General features: G+C 46.6%; 1 protein-coding gene across 1 annotated transcript; it reads left to right on the forward strand.

Moving 5' to 3' along the window:
• The first annotated feature begins 9,683 nt into the window (after positions 1 to 9,683).
• On the forward strand, positions 9,684 to 10,208 carry LOC135374795 (neprilysin-like). The gene has a single exon (XM_064607725.1). The coding sequence runs from the start codon at positions 9,684 to 9,686 to the stop codon at positions 10,206 to 10,208; it is 525 nt and encodes a 174-aa protein (XP_064463795.1).
• Positions 10,209 to 11,074: the final 866 nt, after the last annotated feature.

The following is an 11,074-nucleotide window of genomic DNA, read 5'->3' on the forward strand; positions in this document are numbered from 1 at the left end:
CTTTTTTTGGCTGATATTGCTTCTCTAATAAAGTACCTAAATACCGGCACTTGACTGAAAACGTTTCTGTAGATGGATTATGGAAGTTGTCGTTGTTGGATTTCGTGTGGCGTCTTGTGCTTTTTTTTTTCTTTTTTCAGTGTACGGCAATGTATGGCATCGGCGATGTCGAGGGTGTCAGTTCGCGTCGAGAATGGGGGAGTGACAATAGAGAGCGAAACAGGCGACTATAATGCTAACGTCTTAATAAGGCGTACAACCTATCTCTTTGTTATGTGAGCGATTGTGATGGTGCGTCACCGCCCCCAACGCCACGGCTTCCAACTTTACAGGTACATGTGAAGGAATTTTCACATCGCGAATGGCAATCGACCATTCCTTTTGTCGCCGGGTGGTGTAGGGCTGTGAGCTTGAGTTCAACGTTCCTGTCTTGGGTCGTCCATGCTGCTAGGCGCTTTTGAAAATATTCTCAAGCATAGCGATTATACTTGCCGCATCTTCTCCACTTCGACGGGTGTTGATTAGCCGGGTATGCTCGTCGACGGTATGTTTCTTTAATGCCAGAGTCTTTCTGACTCCTCCGGGTTCTTTTCGGTTTCGGCAAAGTCGAGATGAATGACTTCGAAGGGAACTGAGGAGTGTAATGGCAACGTCATTTGTCGGCTCTCTGGTGGTACCTTTGGTGGTACCTGGTGGTTTTACTCTCTGACACACATCACACGACTCAACATCGTCTTTCACGTCTCCATTCGCGGCCGTGTGAAATGTTGACAGAGTTTGAGGGTATGTTCGCCACACGTCCTCGCGGCCACCTGATTCCCCTCACTCATTCCCTCTACCCCATTGCTCTCTACGAGTTGACAAGGTGATGTTTTGACATCTTAATATCGTATTGATCGTGAACTATGATAGTTTGTTTGCAACCTTAAAGAGGTACTCAAACCATTTCCAAACTTTTGTTGATGAAAGCACCTCGGAAATATTGATCTATGTGTACTGAACATGTGCATCAAAACACAATGTGTCTGCGATCCCGCGTTACCAATCTGTGGCACTACGAAGGCCGCGTGCTGGGCGAGCTCTTCCATCGCCCTCAGATCTTAACCTCCTGGACCATTTTTGGAATGACGTTTCATGTTGGAGAAAGGAAGCGCATTCTTTTCCGTTTCTATGACGACGTAAGCGGTTGTAAAGAGGGAGACTGCCAGCGGGCAAAGGCTTCAGTACTGTGACCTTCGGGAACTTCGGGCAAGTGCGCACACCTAAAACGTCACTTCCTGCTCGTCTGTCAATGTGTCTCGGCGCTGTTCGGCGCCATAGTCGACGGTGGCTTGAAAGAATTTCCGTTTTGAAAGCCCAATAGTAAAAAAAGAAAAAGAAAAAAAACCGCTCGATTGAGGAATGTGGGTCTTTGCGTGTTGGCTCCAGGTGGTCTACATCGTGAGAAACGATGTCATAGATTTAGTGGGTTGCATGTGGTTTCACAACCCCTTTAAAGGTCCGCTCCGGGGAATATTCATTGTTAGAGATCACAGCAAAAGCGAGCAGGTACAAAGATTGGTGCCTATACTAAATGTACCTCCAAAATAGTTTGGACAAATACCCTGGGTTTTACATTATGCATCATCTTCACCAGCTCGCTTGCTTCTTAGCCATTTTTTCATTGTCACGTCGTTCTTGTTGCATAATCTCGGATGAATGCTCGAAACTGGCCTGGGAGGCCGAGGAAAACTCACGAGTGGATTCACGTCGTGTGACTTGTTCATGTTCTTGATTTTCTGAACCGACTCGTCCTAGGTTCTTTTTGTCGTTCAATCGATCTTCCTGCCCAGAAAGACTACGCGACACTAGGCTGGAAGCAAACGCTTTTTTGTTTGACGTTGATGTATAGACGTGCTTTACTTAATGATTATAAGACAAGGTGCAGGTGCGCATGGTGTTACTCCGAGGATCCGGAGTAAGTGAAGACGTCATCAATGTAGACATGGACAATCTTGCCAAAACCCTTTGAACAGGTCTATGCACGAAGGTACAGTGCTCTCCTCTGGTGTCGTTGATGATATCGTCTATGTTGGGCGTAGAGAACGGAAAGATGTCTGTCTATCGATTGAGGAGCCGTCAGCCTCAGCGGCTTTGTTGATGGGGCAGGTAAACGGTGGCGTTGACGGGCGAATAATCCCGGCATCAAACACTGTTTGCAGTTCTATCCTGAGCCAGTTCTTTTTGTCACGGGACAGGTTATACAGCTTACGACGAATAATTTTCGTGTCACGTAAGGAGAAAGGTGAAAGAAAAAGTATTTCCCGGAACAGCACCGCAAGCGGTGCTGCCCCAACGACCTTGTTATACATCGGCCGTACCATTCAAAGACACGGCCCACCCGGGGGCGGACCGCGTTATCAAGGGTCCCTTCTCTAAATATGAAGGACCGGCTCCTTTTCGCCTCCCTCCACCGCGTAAGATCAGTCGTATTGCCAACTGTAGGATGGGACAAAGATCAGTACGCGGAGTTGAAGGGAGACCTGAAAGGAATCTGAGGTACTGAGGTCACAGAAGGGAAACTAGACAAGGAAATTAACTCTGGATATATTTGCTGTATGTCGTTCAACCGTATTCAGGGTGTCTACCAAATTGCAGCCTTCAAATTCCCTGACTCGTCTTGGTTTCTCACTGACTATTTCAAGCAAATTCCCTGACAAAAACAAACGGTAACTTGGTGCCTGCTCCTACATTTTGATACAGACCCCCCATAAAACCGACCATTTATTAAGGATATTAGTGAGGCTACCCTACTTTTCTACCTGAGAGCTTGTCGTATTGGCGAACTGCTACTCGCGGCAATCTTGCTGCGGCATCGCCGCTCAACCACAGGTCAGCACAGCACTTGTCTGCGATTTTCCCCGCTTCAGCTGCTTTTTGGCCAAACTCCCTGACTAATCCCCTGACTTTTCCAGTCACATCAAGATTCCCTGACAATTCCCTGTTTTCCAGGCTTTCCAGGTTGGCAGACACCTTGCGTGTTCATATCTGCTCTGAGAGGCTGATGATGAGATGGAAAGGAGCATCGAAGAAGGTCGTCTGTGACATATACTGTTGTGTCGTCGCAATAAACGTTCAGTTTCAAGCGCTTCATATCTGACCGCGACGACAGGACGTCGTAGTCCACTTCACCGATGACTGTAGACCATTGGAGATCTTCACCGTAGACTGTTATGGTGACTTGCGTCCAGCAATTTTGAACTCCCGTCAAGTCCATTGGCGCGTATTGTCCGTCCACCACCTGCGTCCATCCGCAGATAAGCTGTGAGCAGACTTGTACGTATTTGGAGTATTGTATTTAAAATACTGTATTTTAAATACAATTTGTAGTATTTTGGTACTCTACTCAATACTTTTTGTTTTGTGTATTTGTACTCTATTTAAAATACATTTTATGGTATTTTCTACTCAATACTCTAATTACATATTTTGGATCTCCCTCTCAAACTTTCTGTGCCTTGTCTTTCCATTATCTTGCTTGTTCAGTGGAAATTCCCTGAGTCCCTCGGACTTGACCCGGACATTGGCCCTTCTTGGAATCTCCATTTAGAGATCTTGCCCCGTGTGTACTAATCCTTGGCGAGTGAGGGTTTAATATGTGTGCCCTGACGTGGTGACGCCGAATTTTGACCTCGCCGAGCAGGCACCTGCTAGATGTTTGCTTTGTTCTGGGTCACATATACTTAGTGGAGTTATGTGGTACCTCTTTGTCATCTTTTTGGGACTTATGTTTAGATGACTCCTATCACACGCGGCGGCTTGCGTAGTGCGCGGGGTTTAGGTGATTCATGTCACATAGCGGCGACTAGCCGCATTGACCCGTGACCGGTGACTTTTTGCGTTCAAGGATAAATAGTATCTTAATTGTATTTCAAATACTTTTTGAAGTATTTTGTACTCTATCTTAATTACTTTAATTTTCATGTATTTATACTCTATCTTAATTACATTCTAACGTTAGTATTTATTATCTTATCTTAAATAAATTTTTGAGTATCTTGTACATGTCTGGCTGTGAGTCGAGAAGTCGACCATTCCCGAAAGTAACCGAAGAACCGCTGTCCACTACGGCACGGGTTGGACGGTTGTACAGGGGTACGTCGTTGTAAATTAATTTATTCGAGAGGAGTTACACATACAGTTTCACATTCTTTGTGCGGGTAGAAACTGACATCATCTGTTTTTCTTTTTTGTTGTTGTCGTTGTACATCATCAGAAAAATCGCGCACTGTTGCTGATGTTCCTTGGTAGGTATTAGGTAGCAGTTTTATTCTGTCTGAAACTCTGCATCCGTTGTCCATTGGGAGAAGTGAACAGCACAGAGACGCGTCTGCGTGAGTATAGTTGATCCCCGTGAGTGGTTCCGCCGTCAGCAATGTCTCGTAGGCCATGCAGGGGCTCTTCTGGTTGTTTTGGTCCCCTAATTTTTACCATCAGTTGTACACGCGTAGGGAGACCATGTACGAGGAGAGCGACAACAGATGATGGAGGAAGGTATGACTCAGCAAGTTGTAATTTCTCGAACTCGTAGCCGCCAAACCGTCCGCGAACATACTTATGGGACATTGTGCCATCCCACTTGTATTTCGCCAAACGACAGCAGAAGGCTTTTCCTCCAGGATTCCCAAGGGGCATTTTGGTTTTCGAGGAGGCGAACGTCATACTTCGGGGCACCGACAGGGAACGTTCTTACGTTGTTAGCTTTGGCCTCGTCTGTTAGCCACGAATTGTGTTGGAACGCTTGCTCATATGGAGAAACCCGTGACTCCAAGCACGATGTACCATCAAACGAATCGGGCTTCATAAAAGCGCGAGAGGGCTTCTCGCGAACGGACATATGCTTCGAACGAGGTCAACCAGGGCCTCTTGCTGTGCAAGTTGTACTTGTTGTCGTTCCAAGAAATGAAGGACGGTCGGTTGCTATGTCTACATTGCCCGGTGAGGTCACCCCGTTCGCTTGCTCAGCCTTCCCAGGTACGCGAACCAAGTGGTCAAAGTCATCAAGCTTCATGTTAATCTTTACGGTTCCGGAGCTGGCAAAATATAGAACCCACGTCTATAAATTGAGCTTCGACGCCACGTAGCTAAGTAGGCTGTTCGGGTAGGGATGCGTTTCTCTTCCCCAACGGTGCAGCGTCGTAGTTGTATTGCCAACTGTAGGATGGGACAAGCGCAAGCTCGCCGACATCACGTTTCAAAAATAGCACTGCCCACGCCCTAAAAATGAAGAGCGGGTATGCACTACTTTGTCACCCTCAACGGTGATCATTAGAACGTCTAAGTGAAGGGAGACGGCCGGTTCGAGCCTGTTTGCTCTCATCGGCTTAGGGATGTCGTCGTGATGTCATAGGCACAGCCTAGGGATGTCGTCGTAGTTTCGGACCATAGGCCGTGGTGTCCGCACACATTTTCGCTTTCCGACTGCGCCAATGTAAGAACCTTTGCCAACTCAACCTGTGCTGAACGGCCGAGGTACAGCTATGGCCGAGGCTTTCGAAATAGGGACTCGCGGCTCGAACCCACGTCATTTCTCGATACCTTAGAATGCTGACGGAAGGAGGCCGTATTGTCGTGCTGGCCAAACAAGCGAAACAACAGGGGAGAGAAAGTGTTAACGCATGCCGCTCACAGAGGATGGCCTTTCGCACAGGAAGTCGCTGGTAGAGCAACGTCTGAGTGCAGTTAGTACGCACCAAAATCTGCACGGCAACAAAATTAGGCGCTCCGTTACACGTGGATAGTGTTCCCAGTTCCAGTACTCTGACACGATCAGTACACCAACGCCACTCCGGAAAACCAAGAAGCAAAACAACCCCATAGCTTTCGTGACATCATAGGTAAGACACTCTCTTGATTGGCCGTCATATACGAGCGCTAGAAACGAGCGCTGAAAGAGTTGACGGGAGCTAAGCGCTGTGTTCCAGCGGTTCATAGTAGTTGGGGGGGGGGGGGAGGGGAACAAAAATGAAAGAAAAAGAGCGTTATTTTCTACCGCTGTGTGAGAGGACAGTCCCTTAGTTGCACTGAAAAGAGGTGATGTGACCAGACTGGGGCCAGATCCTGTGGCACGTCTATGTAACGCTTCGATGTTACTGTTTGCGTGGAGGGTTGCTACGGGGCAGGACTATTGAACCGGCGTGGGACCCGTATCATCTGTAATTTCTGTTGCTGAAAAACGCGTAATTTTTAGTACTTTAGCACAGAAGTAAATATTTTATATCTTCAGGAAGCCAGGATCGCCTAGGCCAATGAAGAAGAGGAGGACCCTCGTGTCACGTGAAATGATCACCTCTTCCGTGGCTATACCTTGAGGTGTAGAAGAAGTTTGTTCCACCTTCACCTGCGCCGTCGTTATGAGCCACACGTCCAAAATGTCAGATACGTCTGACCCCGATGTGATGTCGGTGAGTTCCTGGGCCTTAGATTACGTGAAGAGCTTCATGCACGTCATGCAATGAGAGTTAGATTGCGAACGCCGCGGCTCAAAGTGAGATTCTCATGAAGAGAATTCAAAAAAAATCTCAGTTGCGAAGTGCTCGCATGGAGGCCTATTATTTGAAATATATCATATTTTTGCCACATTGCATTCAACGCGGACGTAGTTCACGCGCAAAACAAACAAAGAAAAAAGCATGCCTGGTCACTCAACTGCAAAAACTGCATACATTGTGCTCTGCAAGTTTTTTCATAAAAAAATCTCTAACGAATAAAAACAAACACGCTGTATATCCTCACGTACAGGTCATCCTTTCAAATTCTGTAGACGACACTGCCGTACTCCTGCATGTCTTAATCGTTTCATCCCTAGAACCTTGGACTTGCTTGAAGAAGAATTAGTATATATTTAACGGCACGCGATGAAGCACTTCGAAGCTGCTTTTGTAAGACTCTTTTTTTGTTATACGTTTTCTTTGGTGTATTCTCAAGTCTTTCATGCCCCACCCCTTTGCGCCCAAAGGCGCTTTCAGGAAAATAAATGAAATGAAATGAATGGACTGTCACTGACCTCCACTGAGCCGTCTTGAGAGGCCTCTTCCTGAATTTGCTGGCTTGTGCACATCCAACTGTGCACATTCGAGCTAAAAAATTATTGCCTCCCACTTCATTATCCAACCAAGCCCCCCGGCCCCTACCCCCGCTCGCCCGTCCCGGGAAAGCAACCCGTTGCTAACGAATAGCGAGAAAGGGTTCCTTTTCGCATTTGAGTAACAGGTAACCTAGTTAGTTCCTTTTGTTTTCGGGGTGACGAGCATTGGTGTTTAGTCACCTTTTTGTTTTCGTTACATGTGTACAAGTCTGCTCTCTAGCCCCGCGTAGTAATTCAGCAATTTGGAATATCTAAGGTAAATGGAGCGGTGGGCTCGAGCGATGGTTTCTGATAATTTGTGATCAAGAATGGCTGCACAATCGAGCGAGGCTCCGCCTTTAACGCTCTAAGGGCCGCTAGCAACCTCCTCTAGCCTCAGATATACAGGGTGTTACCCTATAAAAGTCTACCCGCGCCGGCACTCCATGCTTGTCAAATACACAAGGCAGGCGCAACATTGTACTGCCTGCATGTAAAGCTCTTAGGGACAATCAACCATGCTATATTTCCACGCCCCGCGAAGCGAAGTTATTACGCGAAACGTGTGATTCCCGTAGTCAAAACAGCCAAGATGGCGGTTTTTCAGAGGGCAGTTAAGATGCTGCTCCCCAGACCTTGAAAAGGTTAATTTGCACATAACGCTTTCCAAACACGGAAGCGAAATTGAAACGACAAGCAGGTTATGAGGAACCGCAGTTCCACATGGCTAGCTGCGTGATGTTGTGCGACTCATCGCCGTCTGGAGAGCAGCGTTGGCAACATCCGAAGTGCTTTTCGCAACACCGCCATCTTGGTTGTTTTGACGACGGAATCGCACATTTCGCGTGCATTGAGTAGGTATTTGCAAAGCACGGCATGCCGGCGCGGGTAGACTTTTATTGGGTAACACCCTGTAGTTTACCATGCCTCAGATGGAAGTTTCCGCTAAAGGTCATATCAGCTGTCGTTTTGCACAGACACCAAATGTCCTTTAGTAAGCGCCAGTTTCGTAGCTGACATTTCGCCTGTCGTCTGACATCTACATCTACATAAAATCTACATAATTTGCTTAGACATAACTTGAAAAACGAGGAAATGTGTTTTTGTGTCCTTCTAGGAGCTTGAACGTGAAAAGGAGCCAGTGGCAGAGAAGAGGAGCAGTGGCAGTGGCGAAAAAAAGAGACAAGCGCTATCGAACAAGAGCTATTCATAATAGTACTCTACACTATAGGAGCTCTGGCATTTGGAGCTGGTATCGCCATCATAGTGTTCCATCGAAAAGGTAAACCACCTGTGGATGGCAATTACACAGAGGACAACGAACCGGGGACTCGTGCAACTCCATCCCCAGAAGACGACGAAGAGGTCTATGAAAGAAAAACACTATGTGGCACCGACGACTGCAACTACATGCGCTGGCTGATCAGTATGTCTGTCGACACGGCAAAGAATCCATGCGATAATTTTTTTGCCTATGTCTGCGCCGGTGCGATGGAGCATTTCAAAGGGGTATCAAACATGCTATATTTCGTGACCCTCCAGAATATGCAAGCGATTGAGATGTGGTTCAGAAACTCCTCCCCTCCGGCTCAAAGACAAAGCGCCTTCCAGAAAGCCGTCAAGTTGTATCAATCGTGTCTAGAAGATCCGCAGTCAAGCAAGACAGGAATACATGAAATTCTAAGAAATTTAGGCTTGTCATTGACACAAGAGTTGAACTTTGAACCGCTTGATATGCAAGTGAGGTTTCTGTTTGAAGGACATTCGGCGATATACATCATGACTCCAGCACCGTCTCGCAGCCAGAACAACATCTTCCTCGACGTTCGTGTATCTGCTAGTTTTGATTCGTTTCGCTCGGTTAAGCCTGGCAGTGCAACGGAACGCAGAATAATTTATCAAAAGGTGTTACACTGGGTATTCGAAGGTTTAAATCTCGACGACAAGGTTATGGATGATGTTCTACAAGCGGAAGACAAAGTGTACGTCGTCTCCAGCAACCAGGCGTACGGAGACAAACGTTACAGATTTGGAATGTCTAACATCGATTATTTTGCCGGCAAAGACCGGGGACTATCCGAACGGTGGAAAAAGAGCCTACAAAAATGGTCAAAGTCGCTCTTCCCCGGAAGATATCAAATTCAGATGACTTTAAACGATATACACCTACTCTATAATTTATTTGGCAGCAAAGCATTGATAAGCACCGAAGACATCCGGACATTTTTTGCATGGAGAACAACGTGGTACCTCTACTATATATCTGGAGTAACCATGGCAAATGAGAAGGCCAGTGAGATAGCCGACAAATGCCTAACTCACGTCTTATATTTATTCAAGATTGTAGCGCCGATGAAGACGTTGTTAGAGAAGGTAAACCAGTCAACGGTAGATGCTGTAGAACGGATGACGAATGATATTCTGCTTGGGATCGAAAGGTCATTCAGAACATCGAACTGGCTCGACGCTCCTACACGAAAGGAGGCGAAAGATATCTCAGTTACACAAGAGTATCGGTTACCCTCTTGGTATTTCATCAGAAAAAGCGGCTGACGCATATTTGAGCAATGTCCCAGACATGACCGACAGTTACGTTTGGAACGTCGTGAAGGTGATGGAGCATCAAACGTCCACTGCTATTGAATTGTTGAGGAGTAAAGACGCCCTCAGCTCGTCCTTCGTGACTCACTTCATAGACTTCATACCGATGTATTCGGCAAACGCGGCGTACAATGCGCTAAGCAACGTGATTTATATTCCTCCAGGCTTAATGGTCCGGCCAATTTTCACTTATGGCGGAGCACCTGAATTGAACTACGGTGCGCTGGGCGGGATACTGACACACGAAATTATGCACGGCTTCGACGGTACCGGAAAAAATTACGACGGTACAGGAAAAAGAACAGGCTGGTTTTCCGAAGCGAGTAACCGAGCGTACGCTAACCTCATTGAGTGTCACAACGTCAACATCGAGAACGCCCCAAAGGCAAGACACTACCAGGATTACCCGGCCGAGTACTTAGCGGATACGATGGGCAGAGGGTCAATACTGAAGGTGTACAGGAAAGCTTTTAAAAAATCGCCCGTGAGCCTGGGCATCTGAAGGGGTTGACGAGTGATCAGCTCTTCTACGTGGCTTGGTGCCTGATGTGGTGTGGAGAGCCTGTTCCAGAGAAGACTCATCCTCGCTCTGACGAGAGGTGCAATGTTCCTCTCATGAGTTCCGAGCACTTTGGCGAAGTGTTTAACTGTCCTCCGGAATCGCCAATGAATCCGAAGAAAAAATGTCCCTTTTGGAGAACGCTTCTCTGAATGAAGGTTCAGAAACCATGCACGTTGCTGAGCGTAAAATGAAAAGTTCAATGAAGGAAACTGGTTGTTTGTGTTTCGGTACGTTTGGAAGTACCGTGATATTGCTCTTCTCATAAAGTAGTTAAATGGCGTTTTCCGCATGCTTTACTGACATTTGTAGTGCTGAAATGGAAAGGTACCATTTTCTGCGGACGGATTCTGCTTTCTGTGTGGATAATTTAGCTTTCAAATTATTCTTAGTTTCATTATGTTCTTGGGAGTATACTGAAGTCTGAAGTAGCGCTTCTGTAGTATTGAAGTGGCTTCCATAAGCACCTCGGTCGGGCTTAGCTTTAACGCGGACTGATGCTTCGAAACTCGAGAAAAAGGTAGAAAAAATTTTGCAAAGTACATGTTACGTTGAGTTACGTGGCAATATGCCACGCGCTATTTTGTACACGAGAGGACTAAGGGATATTGTAGGTAAACAGGTCTCGTTTGCCCGTGTAGCATACTGGGTGTCCTAGAAAACGTGTCATTGAACAACAATGATAAAATGCAAACTAGGATCGTGATATGACGTGACTGAACTGAATGAGTGAGTTCAACTTTCTTGTCCAGTTCTAGTGATAGTAGCCTGTGTATGGTGAGTGATTTGCCCATTAGTGATGGTAGACC

Source organism: Ornithodoros turicata, unplaced genomic scaffold, assembly GCF_037126465.1.
Source record: "Ornithodoros turicata isolate Travis unplaced genomic scaffold, ASM3712646v1 ctg00000746.1, whole genome shotgun sequence".
In the NCBI taxonomy this organism is placed as follows: Eukaryota; Metazoa; Arthropoda; class Arachnida; order Ixodida; family Argasidae; genus Ornithodoros; species Ornithodoros turicata.

Coding starts and splice junctions, on each gene's coding strand:
- LOC135374795 (XM_064607725.1), top strand. CDS start 9,684: ATGACCGACAGTTACGTTTGGAACGTCGTGAAGGTGATGGAGCATCAA.